General features: G+C 35.8%; 2 protein-coding genes across 2 annotated transcripts; both read right to left on the reverse strand.

Moving 5' to 3' along the window:
• Positions 1-1,171: 1,171 nt before the first annotated feature.
• unkl (unk like zinc finger) lies at positions 1,172-16,461 on the reverse strand. Its single transcript, XM_087809758.1, is given in 17 exon segments — positions 1,172-3,214; positions 3,217-3,243; positions 3,409-3,666; positions 5,227-5,414; positions 6,408-6,644; positions 6,707-6,796; positions 6,857-7,034; positions 8,314-8,364; positions 8,698-8,886; positions 9,155-9,312; positions 9,479-9,563; positions 10,858-10,975; positions 11,048-11,183; positions 12,143-12,276; positions 12,983-13,159; positions 14,249-14,458; positions 16,229-16,461. Coding segments are annotated over 17 exon segments (2,520 nt in total). The 5' UTR covers positions 16,294-16,461; the 3' UTR covers positions 1,172-2,995.
• Positions 16,462-21,113: 4,652 nt separating this feature from the next.
• On the reverse strand, positions 21,114-22,253 carry gper1 (G protein-coupled estrogen receptor 1). The gene has a single exon (XM_087809296.1). It carries the CDS (start codon positions 22,251-22,253, stop codon positions 21,114-21,116), a length of 1,140 nt encoding a protein of 379 aa, XP_087665422.1.
• Positions 22,254-24,708: the final 2,455 nt, after the last annotated feature.

Consider the following 24,708-nt stretch of genomic DNA (forward strand, 5'->3'; position numbering starts at 1 on the left):
TTTAAGAAGAAATTAGAACACATCTAAAGTAAAAAAAAAAGAAGAAGAAGAAAAAAAAAGAAAGCACCGTACAGTCACTGCAGGTAGAATGCATAACCATTTTGTTTCCATAGTAATTGAAAAGATGCATTAAAGCAAAGAAAGAAAGATCAAGAAAAGTGGGAACCATTAAACAGCAAGCCTTCTTTTCAATCGTTTTTTTTAATGCTTTTGTTTTATTAGTTATTTCGGTGCGTAACAAACTTTTGTATTAACGCTACGCAGAATACACTTCTATGTAAGAGAAGCTACTAGAATAATTCATTCGCGATCTCAAAAATCGTCACATAAAACTGTCTGAAGAGCCGACTCGCTGTCAAATGGTTCCCAGCGCAACCTTTTTTCTAACAGTACTGTCGTGAGGTTTAAGTTATGGCCACTTGAAAATTAAAAAAACAAAAAAAAAAACGACAAATCCCTTCACTGTTAGACGACAATTAAATTGACACATCTTCGGGGTCCGACACCAGTTTACACTGAACACAAAATGAACAAACACTCATGCGTTTTTGTCAAACCACTCACTTGACCTGGCTATATATGAAACTGAAATGAATAATGATCTATTTAAGGTACTAGGTGATTTCAATTAAGTCTATCGAACTAAAAAAAACAACAAAAAAAGACGAGGATGGAGAAGAAAACAAACAGGTCTTTGGTTAAAACTGTGAAACTCAGGGCGTCGTAAGCTAGCCGTTAGCATAGTCCCGCTAATTAAACATTTAGTTGTATTAATACATTTACATTTTTTTTAATTTAAATATTACTCTCTTATTGCTTCGGGCTTCAACCAAGGCTCCAATACTGCCTCTGCATCAATTTGAATACTTATTTTGAAAACACCACTTTGGTTTATCGTATAAAAACATCAGTGACGACTGAGTTTTTTTTTATCTGACAGGACCGACCAAAGGACCGTGAAATGAGCCACTGTTGCTAATGAATGGAAAAAAAAAAGAAAAGAAAAAAGTTATTTTCTTGACATCTTTCTAGGAGAAACCACACACATGAATACATTGAAAATGCTTCCGGAATATCTGACAACATTCAAACACCTAGAAACTACTAAAGTACATAAACACCTTTTGTCCGATAGCAGCAACAAGCTCCCACAATTTGAATAAGCCTTGTTACTACACTAGAAATAAATCCATACAAATATTCTGGCAGTGTCACAATTTTTTTTTTTTTTTCTCTTATTTTCGTAGCTGGTTATAATAAATCGCACCACATGCAACAACCAGAAGACTCTTTTATGTTATGACATGTGAAGCCGATATTCCAACTATCCCTCTGGTACGAATGTAAACAACGCCCTGTTTTTTTTATATTAGAAGCAAAAAACTCGCCGTACAAGTTTCTCTAGCTGTATCTGAAGCAAGACTTTTTGAACACAGTAGAAGGTCTTTATTTTGATTTTTTGTTTGTTTTTAATTGAACCTAAACCATGTAGAGAATTCTTCATTTACTGCAACTTTACAGTTAAATGTTACTTAAAACAAAAACAAAATAACATTTATGAAATTGCTATACAAATGCACGTGTCCGATATCTTGCATACGTTTCAAATCAAATGTTTAAAGACAGAAGCTGCACTGAGAGAGCACCACGGCCGAGGAATGAGTGGGACGCAGGCACAAACATTCGCCTGATTCTGCTAAACACACTTTGCTGCTTTTTAATTCTATATACATACATTTATCACACAGCTGAGAATTTTTATATTATATAAACCTGTGCACGAGTTTGGACAGCTCTTCCCCCCCCCCGCCCCGCCCCCTTCAAAACCATCATATATATGACCTTTATCAACTAAGGCACTTTAGAGTTAGAGGCCGATATGTTTCTAGACAAGATTACCCAAAAAAAAAGAAGAAAAACTCACCATTTTAGGTTCTTAAATTCACCACATGCTTTTCTAACCTCAGGAAATGTCTACAAAAAAACTCTTAAGTGATTGAATAACAGCCTTAAACATGTGCCTAACTGATGCTGGTTATGCCTAGAAATGCACCATACATTTGCACGTACATGATTGAAATACTTTATAAATCTAAATATGAAAGTAGAAACTATTAAATACTTTTTTTCCCCCCCTCCCATGTCTAATAAATCTTAATATGTAGAAACATGCCATGACTTAACATCTTATTCAATTTGAGGTTTCACAGTACACACAAAAGCTTTAGCTTATATTGGGAAAAAAGAAAGAACAGTATAAATGTAAAAAAAGGACACTAAAGAAAGAGCTACAAAAGCAGCTTAAAGCAGGAAAAGAAATCTTTAATAATCCTGTGTCAAAAAGTGCTTCGATTGAAACATTATTAGTACAGCGTGGATGACGCTTAATTGAGTTTTAGTTAAAGTTTCACTTTTTACTGCCGAGCTTTACGAAGCTTCCGTTGGCCGCATCCGAAGTATAGAACTCGCAACTTTGCCGTCGATGTAAACGCCGCCACTGATACAAAAGTTTCTACAACAAAGATTTTTCCTCTTGTTTTTATAAAACTTGGATCTCTCAAAATGTTTTGGCTCAGGGTTTTCGTTTTTGCAATAGTTATTCGACATCATGTCAAATGTTGGTGTCTCCCCTTTAAATATACGCTTTTAAATTCCTTGAAAATGACGAGTAAATCCTTCAGGTTAAGACCAAACAGCACAAAGAGCTGTGGAATATTTGCCTTTAAATGCACTTTAAATTGACTGTTGTGATGTTAAGAGATTAATAAGACAATTGTTCTACGCAGTGTGAATGAAAGAGGATTTTAAGCGCAGACACAGCATTTGTCTGGTACGTTCTATAAATAAGTGCATAAAAGCTTTAAGTATAAGCATTTTAAGGTCAACCATCGACGTGTTAAATGTTCAGAAATGTGCTCAGTATGTCATATTTGTTGAACGGGTTTGATAAAGACGACCCATCAATTGAGTAAAACTACATCTATATCATAGTGCTTCAGTCAGTCACACGTTCATATCGAGGTTCAGAATCATCTGATGTCAAATCTGTGGTCATTTTTCTTTCTCTTTGAATAGTACCAAAAGAAGAAGTTGATAGTTTAGTCCGACAAAAAAAGGGACGTTCGCTTGGACTAGGTGCACACTTCTCACGCAGAACATCATGTTGGCAAGGCTGCAGAACAACGCAACGATCACACTTTTGGCAAACTACACAATTTTCTTTGACTGAAGCTGATAAATAACCTAGTCTGGGGGAGAAAGGATCAGCTTCAACCTAAAGGATACGAACTTGTTAAAAGAGCATGCTTGACAACAAACGCGAGTATGAATTCGATAAGTCTTGAGAAATTAAAAAAAAAAAAAAAACTGCTAGAAATGAAATGCCGAGTGTGATCTAGACTTTCTTACCCCGTCTATAAGGTCTAGGTCACTACGCAGCTGACTTTGAATAGAGTGAAGCTTGGACAGCGGGAGGTGGTCCAGCTCCCCGTAGCCACGGAGGAGAGGAGTTCCTGCTGCGCGACAAAGCGCGTCAAAGTCCCCTTGAAGATCCTTCAGCCGGCGCTCCGTTTCCTCCCATTTCTGTTCGGCGTGCTGCCGCTCCGCCTCCGCCACCTTCGCCTGTTCCTTCGCCTCCAGAGCGTCTTTCTGGCAGGATTCGCAGGCCTGAGGAGAAACCAAGGGGTGTGGAAACTGTTCAAAAACAATGACCAAACAAGCGGCTTCAGTTTTTCAATTGCTTCTGTTCTTTTCACTCCTGGTTCATCGGGATAAAAACTAAAGAATGAACGATCTTCCTCTCTCTTTGTGTTTGATGGATCTACTGACTCCTTTAAGAAACATCTTAAGACGTTTTTATTGGTTCAGGCTTTTCCTTGATTTTCTGGAACTCCTGTTGTGTTATCAGTTTTTATCTTGATCTTTAAAGTATATACTTTATTGAATATTGTTTTGATTGTTTAAGCGCTTTGTGACCCTGCTCTGGAAAAGCGCTATACAAATAAAAATGTATTACTTACTTAATTACTTAAATTCAATGAGGATTCTTAATCAAACCAACATTTTTCTTCATGGCTTTTCAAAATCATCTTTGCATTTCTCAATTTTTGGTTGATTGTCCAGTCTTTAAATACATTTTTTTTTTAAAGCCTTGAATTTAACCTGCCGTAAGTAAGTAAGTCATTTTTATTTGTATAGCGCTTTTCCAGACCAGGGTCACAAAGTGCTTAAACAATCAAAACAATATTCAATAAAGTATATACTTTAAAGATCAAGATAAAACTGATAACACAACAGGAGTTCCAGATAATTAAGAAAAAGCCTGAACAAATAAAAACGTCTTAAGATGTTTCTTAAAGGAGTCAGTAGATCCATCAAGCGCAAAGAAAGAGGAAGATTGTTCCAAAGCTTAGAAGCAACAGCCTGGAAGGATTTCTACTATCTACTATATACCAGACAAAGTCTGGCTGGGGGGCCACGTGCGGCCCTCTTCCTGTATTGATGTGGCCATCATGAGCGCACAGATCATGCATTAATGCTTCTGATGGGCAACTATTTGATTATCTCTCCTTAAAATATATTTGTATGGAGATATTTTTTTTCCTTCTTTGTTTTTTAATTTTTTAGGGGAGTATTTTTTATAAATTAAAGTGTTTTATATCACAATTCTAAATGAAATGTATCTTTAAAATGACAACTTATTTAGATTTTCATTATAATAATAATAGGGCATAATATATACTTCATCTTTTGCATTTATATATAACTTTATAGTTATGTTTTTCCATCATATTAATCTGCCTTTCATTAGTCCCTTCCTTCTTTTGGCTTTGTGGCCCCCGGTATATAATGTGGCTCTTGACACACTGATCTGTCTGTAGCTGTATTTAACCAGCGTTTCTGGCTTCCCCTAGTGTTGGAGCTATGTAACTGCAACATCCTAAAGTCTCCGTGCCACCATTGCCGATTTATCTGAATTAACATTTGTTTACAAAACATGAGTAAATGCGTCTTTGCCAAATACAGCATACCAATTAATTTACAAATTTGGACAAAGGCTATAGTTGGGTCAGTTTCTGGTATTATGTTCCTTAGCCTATAACTAATAATAAGATATTATTATGACTTGAAATGAAAAAAATCGAACCAGCCATTGAAAGATATTCCACCATCAACGTCCGTGTGATTACAGACTGAAGAAGAGAATGAAAGAAGTTCCCTTCTTACTTGCTTGACCTGGTGCCACGCCTCCTCCCACTGTTTAATCTTTCTCTTGGCCTCGTCTAGTTCCCTAAAAAGCCGAGCGACGTCAGCCGTGCTGCTGGAGGAGGTCAGGCTGCTGAACACTGGGGAGGGACTCGGGGAAAAGTTGCCGCTGACAAAGTCCCAGATGCTGCTGGCCCCTCCGTTCAAGCCTGAGGAGAGTCAGGACAAACAGGTTATTCAGAGTCAAACAGATATGATGGACAGGTCACATGTTCAACCTCGTATACTGAAGTATAAAATGGTTTACTATGAAAGTATATCAGTGCCATCAGAATGTTGAATTTGAAACCTTTTTTTTTATTGAAATGTTAAGCATTTAATAATCTTTCCATTTTTCAATAGCAAAATGTGTTTTGTTTTTTACACAGTTAAATATTAACACACTATAATAAAAATATGAATTTCAAAAATGCAATGTTTTTAATGTTGGCACTTTTATACCAATACTTTTAAAATGAATAAAAGAATAATGAAAAAAAATCATTTTTAACTTTGTAATTTTGTGTAGAAAAACGTGTTCATTATGAAAGGGGTTATTTTTAAAAATGTAATAATAAAAAAAACGTAATAAAAATTAAAATTTTCAATAAAGAAATTATTGAATTTATTAAAAACAACTTCAACCTTTCAGTACAGAAATTAATTAAATGATTTAAAGAGAATAATTCAACGCTTACATTATTTCCACCAGGTTTGTCAATATTCTGATGGCACTGATATACTTCCATAGTTTATGTCGTACAGTTAATAGTTAAAGTTGATTCATTAAATTGAAACAATTGTAAATAACGTGACACATGTTGAAATGTAACTTGTTGAATTGAAAACCAGCGAGCAGATCGAACCCTCCGGATCAAACTAATGAAACATGAGTTATTTTGATCAATACAGATAAATAATTGAAGGTTATTTATACAATGGTATTTCAGTTGTATATATTAATACATAATATCACTTGCACAATTTAATAAGGAATAAGCATTCATTTGTAGACTGTATTCCGTCATCTTAAATAATGTTTTCCCGTCACGTTCATGGTCTTATAATGACTCTTTTTTAAATAATGTGTCCCTGTTGCTGCCTAATTAAAGGATTACAAACTCCCCGGGGGGGGTATTTACCGTCGGATGTTATGAACATACCCAGAGAGTTTTGGGAGGAGGACGTGGGAGTTCCCAGGAGGCCGTGCTCCTGCTTGGCCATCATGTTGGAGGGCTGATTGTGCTGCATGTTGGCCGCGGACAGCAGCGACTGAGACAGCGACTGGGAGAAGGAGCTCAGCGGGGAGGTGGAGAGCGAGGAGGACGAATTGAAAGACGACGATCGAGCCAGCGACCCGGGGATGTTTACCGGAGCCGACCCGCCGAGCATCCTTTGACCTGCCGCCACATTAAGAGTCAAAACACCAAACGTATTACGGTGAAGAAATGTCTGATCTTACTGGTTAACCCCAGATTGGCTTCCTGCTCCTCCAAGTCCTTCTCGAGAGACGCGACGTTGATATCGCTAAAGTTGAGATCCAGTGCCGACCCTAAAGGGAAACGATCATGAAGGAAACGGTTCCACTAAAATGAAGTGTTGCGTCTCTTACCGATGACCGACTCCACTGTGTTGCTCCCCGGGTAGAAAGGAGTGGCTTTTGCATTCATGGTGGATAAGGTGGTGGGTGACGAGCTCTCTGAGCCGATACTGGACGCTAAACTGGACGTTATACTGGACGTAAAGCTGGAGGCCAGAGGGTTGACCGCGGAGAATACAGTATTTTGTGCCTGAAAAGAGGATTACATTTGCATTTTAGTGTTTACATTATGTAACATATTCGACTGGGAGAGAGAGCTTGATTCTTTAAAACGTTCACCCCGCAGCGCCTCTAATATTTATCAAGTCCCACACTTTTCTTTTTCTCATTTCTCTCTTTCATATTAACACGTTTCTTTTTTTCAACGTCATAAAATCCCAGAACTATGGAAGTATATCAGTGCCATCAGAATTTGAATGATTGAATTTAACGTGCAAAACATTATGTTATGTTTAAAACTTCTATCCAAATTTCTTTTAAAGCAATGACATTATTTTTTTTAATAATTGAATTCAATCATTTCTATATTCAAAGCTTATGTGTAAAAAACAATAACAATACTTTTTTTTTTTTTTTTTAACAGTCCAATAAAAAAACATTTTAATTCAATATATTTGATTTTTATCCTTTTAAATTCAATATAAAAATGTTGAACTAATAATACATAAGTAAGTCTGCAATCAAACACCACAACATCAGATTGAATTTAAATTTAAATCTTATATGAATAAGAAAATATTTAATTTAGAAAAAGCATTTTGGAATTTTAAACTATAAAAAACAGAATCCATCAATACACACATTATTGAATCAAATTATTAAATAAAAACAAACGTAACTGTATAAATTAGATTTGAATTGTTCAAAAAATAGCCAAAACAACTTTTTAGATGTTAAACTCAACCTTTCAATATTCTGGTGGCACTGATATCCTTCCATGTATAACTATTTTCTTTTTTCTCCTGAGTATTTGGCTCACTTTAAAACGAGTGGCGTGTATAGGCAAGAAACTGGTGATACGATACGATACGTATCACGATACGCATAACGATACGTATCACGATACGTATCACGATACGTATCACGATACAGGGGCAACAGACTGCGATACTGTATGACAATATATTTCCAAACACCATCTTTAAAGGCTGCCAGAGTCGACTGTATCATCTCATTGTTTCCAGGATATCGCAGGGTTTTATCACTTTTTTTTAGAAGCAGGTTATATGGATATCCGCCACCTAGTGGTCGGGAGTCTAATTGCAACACAAAAGCACCATGAATAGCACCAAAAAAAAAAAATCAAATCATATATTCATACGCAGTCTATAGAAAGTGATTTGAAATCATAAAATGAATGTCGTGAGGAGAAACATTGAGAGATATGGCTTGATATATAATGATATTTTCTTACACCACTATTTATTCAAGAGATTAAAACTAATAGTTACTTGTCTGTGTGTACTAACCTGCTTTTCATGGTCCATGAACTTGTGATCCATGTGTCCCTTGTTCTTGATCTAAAGGCAACAAAGCGAGGACGTGTTAAAGGACAAATTCAAAACAAGGTCACTGACCACCCAAATATTCTACTTTGCACGTTTTAAATACATTCTTATCTGCTCTTAAAGATTTTTTAAGTTTTCATATATGCTGATCATCAAGGTTTCATTCTGACCAGATCCAAATACACACTTTAATTAAAGGCTAAAGCAAATGGATATAAAATGAATAAATGAAAATAAATATGAATGACTGAAGATGACATTGACATGAGAACAGATGTGTGATCAATCAGAGATTGTTGTGTTGGTTTCTGTTCCCGCTACGACTACGAAGAGCAATCCGTGTACCTGGTCTTCGCGTTCAAACCCCGGAGCTCTGGGGTAGTTATTCAGCAGAGACGAGACACTGGACGCGGCTGACTCTGAACATAAACTACCGCTAGTATAGGACCTGTGTCTGCTGCTGGATCCCACTGGGGATATCAAACTGTCGCTTCCTGAGCTCGGCGTTACAGTGGCACTATTACAACATGAAACCTGAGAACGACAAGTGGACATGAGCTTAAAACAAAGCACCCACACTTTTGACAGGACAGTGCATCTGGTGACATGACTGGGATGAAAAAACACATTTACTGAGTCACTTGTAACTTATTTAAAAAAAACAAAGACATGGAAAGGTGAATAAAATAAAGAAAATACAGCTAAAGTACATAACAAAATGATTATATGAACATATTAATAGATAAGACTCAGAGAGAGATCTTAAAAAAAAGGAGTATTAAAACCAGCATACACTTCTTACTTGGCCATTGCTACAGCTGGCAATGGTGTTGGAGTTACATCCACTGCTCCACTCGCTGACTGGACACTCGGAAAACTGTTGCGAGCAAAGATGGGCCTGTGAACTTGACTGTATCGCTGATAAAATGGAGCTCATGGTCTCTTCATTCGAGGGAATTCCTGAAACACAGAAGAACGAATGTAATGATCCTGCAGCAGCACATGGAAGAGCAACATCCAACATTCCATTTTTTTTATTTCTGATTCAATTGCATAAATGGAGATTTAACGGATTGCAAATTAGACTAAATGTAACGGTTAAAATCATAAGAACTGTGTTACTTACTTTCTACATGTGCAAACGCACAGAAAGGGCCTCTAGGACAGTATCCAGTTTGCCTCATATCATTGCATTTGGTGGACTTGTATATCTAAGGAAGAGATAAACAAACAATAAACGTTATTTAAAATCTTCTGACTACACTTGGCGAGAAAGGCACGTTAACAACTTCAGCGCTCCACCATTTTAAAGGGATAAGTACAGGTATGGGACATCATCATGGCACCGTAACTTTAAATAGACAGTAGAAACCAAACCAAAAAAAGCCATTTCAGATTTTGTATGATCATTTCTGCTTTAATTCCCCTTTCTGAAACTGAATTCACCGACCAAAGCTACTCAAATCCACCACAACTAGCCACAAAATAATAGCTAGATATACATTACTTTATTAGTTACTTGGAATAATACTGATACACTGGAAGTAATAATGTTATACTATACCAGAATAATACTAAACTAATAAAACAGACGGAGCAAATTACAAAATTATTCTGCTACAGAGCAAACATGATCAACCTTTTGCAAATATTGATTTTGTTTTGAAGAATATACCACTGAAGATAGAGATATAAAGTGTCTGAATAAGGATTTCTTGTCTTCTAGCACTGGCTAACTTTTTGTTAATGCTCAAATGGTTAATAAAGTAAAACGTTTTGCACATCTTCCATCATATTTTCTCCGGTTTTTTTTCACTGCATGGACTAAGGCTTACCTCCTCATTTATTTCTTAGATTCATTAACGATACGGATACTAAATGTTTTTTAGAGATTAGAGAAAGATTTAACATTTACAAATACAAAACAAAGTTTATTTTTAGTGACGTTTTCTATTCTTGCAAAAAAACCCATGAACTGTTTGTTTAAAGTCTTAAAAATATGTCATATCCGCCAAAATGCTGATGTTCTGGTTAATCAGCAAATTACATAAAAATAAAACGAAGTTCAACAAATTAATTTCAAGTGGATGCTAAAAATAATGTTGACTTTGTCCCTGAAATATGTCTTAAACGTCACTCTTCACACCAAATAATAATTTGAAAAATAATGTTGACTTTGTCCCTGAAATATGTCTTAAACGTCACTCTTCACACCAAATAATAATTTGAAAAATAATGTTGACTTTGTCCCTGAAATATGTCTTAAACGTCACTCTTCACACCAAATAATAATTTGAAAAATAACGTTGACTTTGTCCCTGAAATACGTCTTAAACGTCACTCTTAACACCAAATAATAATTTGAAAAATAATGTTGACTTTGTCCCTGAAATATGTCTTAAACGTCACTCTTCACACCAAATAATAATTTGAAAAATAATGTTGACTTTGTCCCTGAAATACGTCTTAATCGTCACTCTTCACACCAAATAATAATTTGCTCACCTCCGGATGAAACTGCTGTTCAGTTCTTGAGTGACAATACTGGCAACTATCCCCGCTGTCGCACTTTGACGGCTCGCCCCACTCGTCTCCGTGTTTGACATTAGGACAAGGTGTTGACCTGAAATATCAAGAGAGGTTCATTAGGAATCTTAAGGATACATCAGCAAACCCTTTAAAAGCATCAATTCACCTGTACTTGAACTTTCTTGGATTTCTCCTCCGGTCTCGACTGTTGTGGTAGTGTGGACAAGCGTAGCCCTGTCTGCATAGTCTCGGGGGCTTCGTACACTGATCGGTCTTATAATTGGCTAAAACAAAGTTGGTATCTGTGAAAACAGTAAAACACATTTACTGCAGGAAAAACACAAGGCTATAACGATAGTGTTATCTCACTATATTGTATTGTATCATGAGCTTTATGACACTTTATAACATAAAAAAAAACAGTTTTATAATTTCCTGAACAATTCTAGTGACATCTTGTGATTGTTGCAGTCCCTTTTGGGTGAAATTAAAGTTGTAAAAATTTGTCGATGTATTTAAAAGTTGCTCGAGTCAACTGCATCCTCTTGTACTCAGTCATTGCCAAGGCAAGTGGACATGAGCTTAAAACAAAGCACCCACACTTTTGACAGGACAGTGCATCTGGTGACATGACTGTGATGAAAAAACAAATTTACTGAGTCACTTGTAACTTATTTAAAAAAACAAAGACATGGAAAGGTGAATAAAATAAAGAAAATACAGCTAAAGTACATTACAAAATAATAATATGAACATATTACAGCTGGCAATGGTGTTGGGAGTTACATCCACTGCTCCACTCACTGACTGGACACACATAAAGTGTCATAAAGCTCATGATACAATAAACTAAATTTCGAAAAACAGTTGCATAATTTCCTGAACAATTCTAGTGACATCTTGTGATTGTTGCAGTCCCTTTTGGGTGAAATTAAAGTTGTAAAAATGTGTCGATGTATTTAAAAGTTGCTCGAGTCAACTGCATCCTCTTGTACTCAGTCATTGCCAAGGCGTTTAATTGTTCTTTGAGATGCATCACCAAAATTAACAAAAAAGAAAATCGAATGATTGTATTAAATACACACTTTACTGAAATATAAACCATAAAAAAAGTATGATGAATAAAAAATATGATTTATAGCCCACAAATGTAAAATATAGAAAAATACTATAAGAAAATGAACAATAACATAGCAATATATTGGCGCATCTCTATTTTGGTCACACCCCTAGCGACGGTAGAACTGGGGTGGACCCTCACCTTGCCACCGAGGGTCTTCTGTGAGCGTCTTTTCAATCATTGCTTGACTGGCTAGTACACCGGGTTGTAGATCTGGAATACCTTCCCCTGAACCCAACTGTCCATTCTGAAGAGCTTCTTGTGCTTGTATCTCTCTGCAAACAACGTAGAAATGGTCTCAAAAACTCACTTGCTTAAAGAAGCAGTCGTCACAAAAAAAACAGATAAAGATTGATAAGATTGAATCAAAATTAGCAGGGATAACAAACTAGAAACGGCTGTTAGTTTCTAGTGCATCTTAATTAACAGATGACCAATGGGAATCATAGGCTACAAACAAATATAATAATTAATATTTTTCTATGGAGATCGTGTTGCCATTATCATCACATTCTTTACAGGATTAACACAAACAATTGAACGTATATTTTATATTATCATTGCTTGTATTGTAACGACATTGATTATTAATGAATCATGTTTTGTATAAATACATTTACCTTCTCATATGCGGGATTTGACAGATTTAATATTTACAATCATTTTGTAATTGACAGAACAGTGGGCTTCTTGCATTCAGTTGCTATAGTTACCTTTGACTATAAAGTAAAGCTAATGCCAGAGCAAAGAAGATCATAGACACAAAGGGGAAAAAAGGAGTTAACATAAAGGGTGGTGTTGCCTAACTTTCCTGATAAATTACCATAAAAGACATACTTTTTTAACACTTGAATGTTGAATTAAGATTCAGATAAGAACTCCGTTAATAACACAAATGTGTCTTATTGTAGATGTTATGATGACGCAAGCAAAAAGTGAGTAGGCCGTGTCAAAGAAAACATCATCTGTGTTGTGGGTCACCTGATATCATAGACTGGAGGTCGGAGATCATGCGGACCGTGAGCAAAAGCACAGTGGAGGCCATTCTTCACACAATGCCCCCTGGCATCCGTTTCATGGATACAAGTGCCCGTCTTGTAATAGCGTAGATGGTACTTGCGCTCTGTGTCACCAGTGGTGCGGTGCAAATAAGGACAGCTAGAAGAAAAAAAAAAAAAAAAAAAAATATCATCATTAAACAAAAATAAACACTTTTAAAAAAACACATTTTTTACAAAGCAAACTAAATGACTTGTTTGTGATCAAAATAAAACCTTTAAAATTAATTTAATTACAACGTATAATTAACATAAATAATGTTATTGGTCGAAATACACAAGGTAAATATGCCTGGTGCCTGGAGAATAGTACTACATACAAGCCTATTTAATAAACCGATTCTTCCCTTCCTGAGCAGCAACAGTTGCCATAGCAACAAGTAAGGTCATACAAAAATAGCTGCGATTGGAGGACATTGTTCCATGTTTCATTGGACCATGTTGCCTGTAGAGCTCCATTAAGGGAAAAGGAATGATGGATAAATATTCAGAGGAAGAATTTTTAAAATCGCATACCAAGTGGTTGTGAATCAAACCAGGACAACAACGTCGAACTCCTCGTTTTCCTTTTCTCGTGATCGTTGTGTAAATAACAATTAAAAAACTAATTTACCCTTTTTTTATTTTGTAAATTATCATCTCTCCAGTTGAACTACTTCACAGAAAGTGTATTATATATAAATATAACCTAATTTATTTAAAGCTTATGTACTGTGATAACATTTTTTTTATTAATAAACATTAGTTACAATATATGAAGAGTGATTTTTTTTTAAATGCTTTTATATATTCTATATATAGAGAGAGAGATTTCTAGGGTAAAGAAAATTGATAGTTGCTTATTCTTAAGAGTTTTAAACATAATAATGCTTTACTAGACAAACATTTTTATTCTTTTTATTAGTAAATTCCTTATTTTCACTTTATAAATAAGATCTGAACATATTTTTTCATGGCATCTTGTGCTTAATATTACTGCGGCTCATTTACAGAAAGAATAACTTAGGTTTGTGGGCAAATTGACAAAGGGATAACTTCTTTTTTGTTTTACATTTAAAAGCCAAGCCATGTGGCCTTTGTTTTAATGAATGGTACACTTTCTTTGAACTTAAAAGCTGCTGTAAACACCAGTCTAAAAACATCAAAGCTTCATAGACTCGCAACATCAGAATAAAAAGAATCCTCTTACTCGTCTCCATCAGGACAAATGCCTGTCGTCTCGTCGTATTTGGTGCAATAAACGTCGGGACTGTAGTTAAAAGTTCCGTCTCTCCTTCTGATGGGTCTCCTTCTCCGTTGGTTGAGAAAGTGCCAATGAAAGCAGGTAAACGGTCGATGCTGTGTGCACTTATGCTGGAGAAACAACGGGCACTGCTCTGTCCTGAACTCCTTCAAGTATCTGGAACAAAAACAAAAAATTGCAAGTTTTGACTTGGCACAAAAAACGTTTTTTTTTTTGTAAGGTTCCTAGGACCAGAGGAGAGAAATCCTTCCAGGATGTTGCTCCTAAGCTTTGGAACGATCTTCCTCTGTGTTTGATGATCTACTGACTCCTTCAAGAAACATCTTAAGACGTTTCTATTTGTTCAGGCTTTTCCTTGATTTTCCGGAAATCCTATTGTGTTATCAGTTTTATCTTGATCTTTAAAGTATATACTTTATTGAATATTGTTTTGATTGTTTAAGCGCTTTGTGACCGTGGTCTGGAAAAGCGCTTTATAAATAAAAATTACTTACTTACTAACTTAAGGCGGGTTAAATTCAAGGCTTTAAAAAAAAAAGGATTTAAAGACTGGACAATCAACCAAAAATTGAGAAATATAAAAATACATCAATTGTCGAAGCAAAGATGATTTTGAAAAATGTCAAACGTTTTCAAAAGTCATGAAGAAAAATGTTGGTTTGATTAAGAAACCTCATTGAATTTAAGTAATTAAAGTAAGTTAGTCATTTTTATTTATATAGTGCTTTTCCAGACCAGGGTCACAAAGCGCTTAAACAATCAAAAACAATATTCAATAAAGTATATACTTTAAAGATCAAGATAAAACTGATAACACAACAGGAGGTCCAGAAAATCAAGGAAAAGCCTGAACAAATAAAAACGTCTTAAGATGTTTCTTAAAGAAGTCAGTAGATCCATCAAGCACAAAGGACTATGGTATCATAATTGTCATCATTTTCTGGAAAGAAAATTGGGTTAAATTCTTATTTCCTAAAGGAATTTTCTCAAGGAATCAATATAATTATATCTATCCATCTAATGGATCTTACTGAGTTTGACTGACTAGTGTTATAAGTAAGTAAGTCATTTTTATTTATATAGCGCTTTTCCAGACCAGGGTCACAAAGCGCTTAAACAATCAAAACGATACTCAATAAAGTATATACTTTAAAGATCAAGATAAAACTGATAACACAACAGGAGTTCCAGAAAATAAAGGAAAAACCTGAACAAATAAAAACGACAAAAGATGTTTCTTAAAAGGAGTCATTTAAACATTTTTTAAAAAAGTAAACAAATAAATGTTACCCAAAAAACTATGTAGTGATACTTTTCAAAATTTGCATTCAAGGCAATGCGATGCTAGTTAAACCCTTAGTTTTAGAATCACATTTATTTTTTTAACAGTCTTTAACGATACGAAACGATCTGCTACTAAAAAAAAAAAAAAGGAACGTTCCATTATTTTTGGGTCACCAACGTAAGCGGCCGGGATTCACAAAACAAACTACGCGACCAATCGGGCGCAGCGCTCGTGGAAATTCCTTAAGCGTACGTCTATAAAAGCGCGTAGCGAGAGGGAACATAAAAAAAATAAAAAAAATAAGGCCGTGCTATTTACAAGCTGGGTTAGCCAGTTCCGGGCTAATCATTTTAGCACAACAAGTTGACGACAAGGCGTGCGAATGGCAACCATTCAACAGGCGCACGGAGCCGTTGCAAACTCGTCGCGTCTGTCCGTCCGAGATGATGAAGATGTGAGTCACAAAAGCCAGGAAAAAAAAAAAGCTCCATGTTTTTTTTTTTGTTTTTTTTAAACGCGCAACACCAGGAGTTGAAACGTAAACAATGCTAAAAAAAAAACAAACGCACCGACCCGCGGCTGCACGGAGGCGTTCGGGCGGCGAACGGCGACGGCGTGTGTTCGCGGAAGCTTTTACTTACGTGTAGTGTGTTGGTTTCTCGGTTTGAGGAGACGCATTGGCCGCCGTTTTCGAAACCGACGGCATTTTCAGTCAAAACAATGGAGTGCGCATGCGCCGGGATGTAGCTCGCTTGAGTGCTGTCCGTGCGCTACGAGGGAGTGACGCGCAAGGACACGTGACCACTCCTCCTCCTCCTCCTCCTCCTCGCTTGAAAACCAAAATGTCTCGATCGCTTCAAACTTTTCCCTTCCTCGCGAGTTGAGGGTCTGTTGAAGACTGACACTTGTTTTCCTTTGTGCACATCTCAAAGCGAGGCGACACGTCTTTAATGTTCCCTCAAGAACTCTGGAGTACAAAGGATTATATATTCTATTTTAGAACATGATTATCCTGTAAAATATGAATTCCCTTTTTGAAATAAAGACACAAAGAAATTACTTAAAAGAAAAAAGAGCATTCCTTTATTTTATTATTTTAAGACGTTTTTATTTGTTCAAGCTGGTATCAGTTTAATCTTGATCTTTAAAGTATATACTTTATTGAGTATCGTTTTGATTGTTTAAGCGCTTTGTGACCCTGGTCTGGAAAAGCGCTATATAAATAAAAATGACTTACTTACTTACTTTATTAGTTCTTAGTAGAGGTGTAGAAAAAATAGATAAACTGATATAGGTCGATACATTTCTTTTCCCACCATTCTATTACGATTTGTTTTGGCTTTGAAATCATGTTTTATTTTTATTTTTTTATCACAGTTCTTGTATGTTTTACGTTTTAATATAGTTAAAGTCTAAAATAAAATAATTTGATTGAATTATTTTCAATTTATGTTCAAATATTCACATCCTTCATTTATTTGTGTGTGTGTGTGTGTGTGTGTGTGTGTGTGTAAGTAAGTAAGTAAGTAAGTAAGTAATATTTATTTATATAGCGCTTTTCCAGACCAGGGTCCCAAAGCACTTAAACAATCAAAACAATATTCAATAAAGTATATACTTTAAAGATCAAGATAAAACTGATAACACAACAGGAGTTCCAGAAAATCAAGGAAAAGCCTGAACAAATAAAAAGGTCTTAAGATGTTTCTTAAAGGAGTCAGTAGATCATCAAGCGCAAAGAGAGAGGAAGATCGTTCCAAAGCTTAGGAGCAACAGTCTGGAAGGATTTCTCTCCTCTGGTCCTGAACCGTGTTCAGGAACCATCAGTAGATTCTGATCCACAGACCTCAGAGCCCGAGCTGGGGTGTAAGGCTGGATCAGATCACTGATGTAAGGAGGAGTCTGACCATGAATAGATCTGAAAGTAAGAACCAGAATTTTAAAGTTGATTCTGAAAGAAACTGGAAGCCAGTGAAGAGTTTTAAGGATCGGAGAAATGTGAGTTCTTCTACTAGAGCGGATCAATAAAGTTTTACTTTACCTTACCTTACATTTCTTTTCCCACCATTCTATTACGATTTGTTTTGGCTTTGAAATCATGTTTTATTATTTTTCATCATAGTTCTTGTATATTTAACGTTTTAATATATTTATAGTCTAAAATAAAATAATTTGATTGAATTATTTCCAATTTCTATTCAACTATTCACAGCCTTCATTTATGTGTGTGTGTGTGTGTGTGTGTGTGTGTGTGTGTGTAATTCTGGCCGCTAGCAGTCATCGTATCAACCACCGCGGCGGTGATTACTGAGGTCAAGAGGATACAGTCGACTCATAAGGGTATCGTAAGAAAATTGTATCGCTACAGTCCTGAAAATAGTTGAACAAATATTTTGAAAATATTGCAATACATAAATTCATATAAAGTTCATAAATATCAACTCATTTGAATGATCTGCTTTAAAAAAACGAATTGATAAACTTCTAATTTTACATTGAATTCATAATATTTTTTTGTACCTATGATTAAAAAACAAGTTCTGTCTGTGAGTAACAATTATATTTATATTATAAATGGCAACTTCAATAATGAGTGACTTATTTTATTTTAAATTTGTAATGTTGACAGAAAAAAAAATTGGTTTTACACAACTGGCAATTAACTTTTTCTGACTCTGATATATTTGATATCTTTTAATATATAGCGTCTACAGAAAGTGGATAAGAAAATATGTTTCAGGAAACTCACGAACTTACCTCACAACACTTTAAAACTGCTTCTTACATGTAGTCTATTCTTCAAGATCCACTTTTAGTTATAATTCTGTCTCCTTGTTTTTTTTTCAATGATTAAAAAAAACAACTAAAAATGCTGTTTATATCCTCACAACCTAAAAACACCAACCTCTGGCTCGTCTTCTTAAAAAACTGGTCCATAAAACATTGTTTTCTTGTTCGGGATTTCAATTCACAAATGCAATTACACTTCAAATTCATTATTCAAACGGTAGAGTCTCACATCTTCAGTCCTCTGCCTGGTTTATTATGCATGATGAACTTCCCACTACCTTCTGATAATTACTTGGAAATGCCACCCCAGCAGCTAACCTTACGCAAGGATTTTTTGTTGTCTATTTTTAGAATATTATAACCATGAATAGCAATTATTAATTAGTCGTTATATTACATTATATGGACAGAAACAAGATTTTGTATTTTCTCACTCACGAAACGAGAGAAAAACAGATATATATCTAACATACCAAGATTTAATGAATTGTTTGTGTTTTGGAAAATTTTACCAAGAGATGCAACCATTGAACAACAAACACAAGTCTGGGTATTTAATGCAGCATTATTAAAATAAACATTTAAATTAAACCATGAGGGAAAAGTTCCCGGCTTTCTGTCTCCTGTGACGTTATTGGCCTCGAAACCTTTCACCTCACCCAGTGGTCTCAGCTGCATTCTCAGTTTGGCTTTTTCTCATCGCGTCTAAATATTTGTTGGTGTCTGCCTTTGTTTATACGGTGAATGTCGCACTAAATAAAAGGATTTTTCTCACATGTGACATTAACTGCATTGGGGATCAATGCAAAGAACTAAAAAAAAATCCTTCCTTAATAGCCTTTGAAAAGCATTTAGAAACAGTCGACTTCACACGCCGACTGCGAAAGGTACACGGTATTATGAGGCTGTGCATATAGTGGAACATTTTTCCCTGCAAAACTGGTTTACATAATAGTTCAAATAATCCTCCACGCTCTTTTCCCATGCTACGGGGTCGTTACAGCTGGAATAACAGTTTGTGGTTTGGACACACATTATCTCTGGCGGCCTTAAATAAAAACACTGGGCAGGCACCTAAGAAAAAGGCTGACGATGCAGTGATTCTTCAACTCCTTGTAAATCGATATCAATATGACATTTAATTACGATTTTTCGACAATGTGTTTTATTATTTAAGGAGTAAGTCGATCTATTTCCCTTCATCTCCATCCCATCACACAAAAAGTTAAATGTGGAGTAGTAATGTGAGATTTACAATGTAATTAACACGGTTATTTAAACTTTAAAGAGTCATGGAGAGCGGAAATATTTTGGGGGGGAAAAAAGATGGATGGAAGGAATTAAAAAATAAAACACAGTGGAATCATAAATAATTTATACAGCGTGTGAAAGATAATTTGCCGGACCTTATTAAAATCCCTAAATATTATCTTTTACGAATTGAATGAAGAGAATGACGCACCATTTTTCGATACCCATTTAACAAACGTGTATAATAATTAGAAACAAACTCACGCAGATTGTATTTTAACTATAATGTAATTTCATTGGATCATTTTTTTTTTATTAAATAATTATGTTTTTTCTATTTTAAATTAAATTTAACTGGGGTTGTTAATAGTGAATTAAAATTTAAATTATCTTAATGGTAGAGCAGGTGGCAGTGGGGATACAGAACTAAAAGCCGTGGGCAGCACAAACTACAGGATCCAGATGGAACAACACCAACATTTACTAATCCTCCCTTCCTCGTCCCATTATTTATCATTTCTTTAAATGGTTTGTGAAATATGTGCAAACATTTTTAAGCTCTATGCCAATTCAGGAATGGGATAAAACAAAACCTGCTATCGGGAGGTAAATAAATAAATACAGATATAAAACATACATTTAAAAGTATTTTTTGTAATGGTTCACTTGCTATTACTTTAAATATTGTCTTTATTGTCTTCTATTTTGCCTATTTGGTCTGAGAAGAAGCTAACTTTGATGCTAATGAGTTAGCTTGTAGCTTGTACTTGCTAATTAGCGCTAGCTCACACTTTTTGAATCCTTTTTTTTTTTTTAAAAACTTGTTTTAGCTGTTTTTACTTTCCTATAGCTATCCTATCATAATGATGACATTTCATTTCTTATTTCTTATATACTATTTAAAGTATACGAATAAAATGGAGTGATATATTTTGTTTTACAAATCTTTTTCAAAGGATGAATACAAACCGTGTGGGATTTTTTACTAGCAATACAACTTAATCTATATAATGTATATTCCTTTGATTATTACTGTCTAAGGATGTGGGTATTTTCTCCGAAGTTACATTATATGTGACCCTTGACACGTCGAGACACTTTTTCTGTCCAGTTTACTTATAAAATAAACCTGAAAATGAGTGAAACACAAACTATATGATTTATTTTTACTGCTTTTATCCGAAGGTATGTCCGTAAACAATGCCGACGTCAAACCAGCAGATGGGCCATAAAAGGTTTTTTAAGTCAATATTAACATTTCAAATATTATTTATGAGACTTTTTTTAAAACATTTAAAGTGGAAAAGATGTAACATTTGAATACAAGAAAAAAATTCTCATTATACAAACATTTATATCAACGTGTTTCACTTAAAAATATAATTCATATCATAACTTTGCAATTTAAAAAAAATATATTTACAAAGGTAATTAAAATTGTTTTAATATAAAAATAGAGCATATCTTTTGAGATCTCGCGCGACCTCACACTTCCGAGACTTCGCCTCGGACCGGCAAGCAAGGGTTGAGCCCGTGACGGCAGAAACGGTTGACGACCGACCAGCTGGCCTTCCTCTTGACGAAGACCCTCAGCTTGTCCCTGAAGGTCTCCCCCAAAAAGCTGTAGATGATGGGATTCAGGCAGCTGTTGGAGAACGCCGCCAGGTTGACGACGTGGCCCGCCAGCGGGTAGTCGTGCCACAGGGTGGTCACCGTCCGCTGCGACGGGTCCTGCAGCAGCTGGATGCTGATGAAGACGTTCTCCGGCAGCCAGCAGATGAAGAACACCAGGACCACCACCACGATCATACGCAGGGCCTTCTGCCTCCGCGGCCAGAGACCCCGATGCTTCTGGGCCCGCATCAGGATCCGCCCGATCAGCGAGTAGCAGAGGCCGATCACGGAGAACGGCACCAGGAAGCCGATGGTGATCTCCAGCCACTGGATCTCCGACACGTTGGCGAAGCAGAAGTGGACCTCCCCCCGGTGCTGGGTCTGCACGATGGCGAAGGGCAGCAGGGTGGCGAGGATGGACGCCATCCAGATGAGGCCGCAGCTCAACTTGGCGTACCGCATGGTCCTCAGCGGGCTGCAGCTCATGGAGCCGGCCAAGGCCACGAAGCGGTCGATGCTCATCCAGGTGAGGAAGAAGATGCTGCTGTACATGTTGACCTGCAGGAAGAGGGCCATGAAGGTGCAGAGCACGGCGTAGTCGTAGTACTTCTCGTTGAGGTTGAACACCTCGATGAGGGAGTCGGCCACCAGGATGAGGTCGGCGAGGGCCAGGTTGACGAAGTAGAGGTCGGGGATGGTCATCTTCTCCCGGTGGTTCAGGTTCACCACCAGGATCAGGATGTTGCCGATGAATCCGATGGGGAAGAGCAGGATGGTGTACAGGCAGGACAGGAAGAGGCCGATGGCGTAAGTCCGGCCGTCGTCGTCGTCCAACAGTTCGCCCGTTCGGTTCTCGTGGGATTTGTTCATTTGTTCTACGGTGTTCACGTAAATCATGGAGGCCGTGTGCGCGTCCATGGCGTCTTGCATGAAAGACCACATGACACCTGAGGTGGCTACATCATTAGACCCGATGGTCTCCAACATCCGTCTCTCCGGAGGAGGAATCATCTACGGCAGCTTCGACGGCATGATGGCTTCAAAAGTTCACCGGGGCGATTTGACTCCGGACCAATAAAGAAGCGTGTCCTCAGGAAGCCTCTGGCTCTTTTAATTTAAAACAATCACATGGTCCTGAGGGTTCAAACCGGGGGCCTGAGATTAGAACGAGACGCTCTTTCTTTTTCCTCTTCACAGTCATCTGATTGGATCCCTGCCTTGTCTTCCAGGGAACATCTATATTCATCGAGCTAAGGCTGGAGACTCCAGAAGTGCGACACCCGAGCTGTGGAGAGAAAGACAGCAAAACAAATCAGGACGTCGGAATATATTGAGGGACATTATAGTTATTAATTTAAACGCGAGCTACAATTGCGATTAATTAATCATTTTGAACTAGCTTTTTAATTTGTTTTAATTGCCTTAATATCATTTTAATCTTTATTTACTGCTTCTGTTTGAAAGCTGCCTTTTTGAAACAAACACTTTTTTGTGTATGTTGTTCTCCCTGGGCTAAATTTGTCAAAAAATAAAGTAAAAATAAACATTACTTATTAAATGCTTAATAGACTTAGACTTAGACTTAGACTTAGACATAGACTTAGAGACTTAGACTTAGAGACTTAGACTTAGAGACTTAGACTTAGACTTAGACTTAGACTTAGAGACTTAGACTTAGACTTAGACTTAGACTTAGACTTAGACTTGGACTAAGACTGCACTTTATTGCACTTTATGATGCAATTCAGACAAAAACAAGAACCCAAAGAGTGATGATTCTCAATTTTCCTATTTACTGATGTTGGTTGGTCTGTTTGTCTAACCCTTGAATAACTACTTTTTTACATGTTAACTTACTTATTTATATAGACCGGAGGTTATGGTTTTTTTTTTAACTTTCTTATTAATTAGAAATACGAATAAAATGTTTACCTCTGCTGGTGGAAACTAAACAGGCAACACTTTATAGCAATAAGTAAAATACAAGAACTGCATTTATACTTTATTAAAACACTTTTATTTAATACTCTAACCCTAACCTAACCCTAACCCTAACCCTAACCCTAACCCTGACCCTGACCCTAACCCTGACCCTACCCCTACCCCTAACCCTAACCCTAACCACCCATCTCTCACTCTTTTCATCAGCACAATAAATATTTTAAATGAAAAGAAAATATCAGAATTTTTCTCGTTTTGTTAATAAATGTATTAATAAACAATAAGGACTATTTAAAGAATTGGTAAATTGCATGCATTTGTTTGTAGTTATGAAGCCCCTGTGAGGTCAGAGTAAAAGATGTAGAATTTTTCTGATATATTACAAATGTATTCTCTATATATTCTTGTTTATCCACTAAATATAACTTTCTAATGTTCTTTGTAACTTTTGACCCTTTTTTTCTTTTACCTTTTTGTGAATATTTATTGTTCCTAATTTTAGTCAATATTGAGATCATATTTAGAAAAAAAAAGTTGTTTTATTTATTTTGAATCAATGTTTTATAATTATATATATTATTGGCATATTTAGCTTTATTTTAGCTTTAAAAGCTTTAAAGTTTTTTTTTCCTTTGGTCCTCTCACCACAGTCATAGTAAGTAGTGTGACCCCTGAGGAAATGATATTGCCCACCCCTGATTTAAAGGATAAAGATAACATATCTATTATATCATATTATTCCATTAATCCAAATAAAGTATAAATTAGTGAGTAGTATCTGTTAAATGTTGGTAAGACGTACACACACTTTTAGCTACCGTGCAGTTCTGATGAAAAACACGCTAGACGTACTTAATGGTATTTAAAAACTTGCTAATATAGTATAATAGTAGTTGGTGTTACAGTATTTTTATGAGACAAAATATCAATAATCAAAATAAAACAATCTGTTTGTATTTTGCTGCTCAAAACTCAAATACCCGCTTTGGTGGCGAAATATAGTGACAGGTAACATAATTAAAATAACATTTTGTCAAATATATGGGATTTTCATTCAAATAAATAAATAATAATTATTAAAAATGTTGAGGTAAAGACCAAATGTACTGTGTATTAAGCAAACTACTGTGAAAAAAAGGACAAAGTCAGTCAATTAATATTCAACATTTGTTCCCTTAAACAGATTCATTGAAATTCGTCTCCCTAGTTTGAAGAACCTCTTTCCAACCCTGGGATGAACGTGGAATTATTTATTATGTGTTTGTTGCTGCTTCAATTTCCTGCTGAAGTAATCGAAAGGAACATGAGGAACATTGTTGCTGTGCTTTTGGTAAAAAAAAAAATGTAATTATCTTAATCAAGGATTTATTTCTATATATTTTTTAATTATTAAAATATGTCTCCAATAATAATAATAAATACAATATTTTGTTCAATTAAAATGTTGGCAAATAATAAAAAGAAGAATTTGATGATTGATTAATGCTATTCCGACAAAACCAAGAACCGAAAAGTGAGGATTCTG

This window comes from Callionymus lyra, chromosome 15 (assembly GCF_982586985.1).
Source record: "Callionymus lyra chromosome 15, fCalLyr1.hap1.1, whole genome shotgun sequence".
NCBI classification, from domain to species: Eukaryota; Metazoa; Chordata; class Actinopteri; order Syngnathiformes; family Callionymidae; genus Callionymus; species Callionymus lyra.

Excerpts from the sequence above, each read along its gene's own strand:
- gper1 (XM_087809296.1), bottom strand. The coding sequence starts at position 22,253 with ATGATTCCTCCTCCGGAGAGACGGATGTTGGAGACCATCGGGTCTAAT.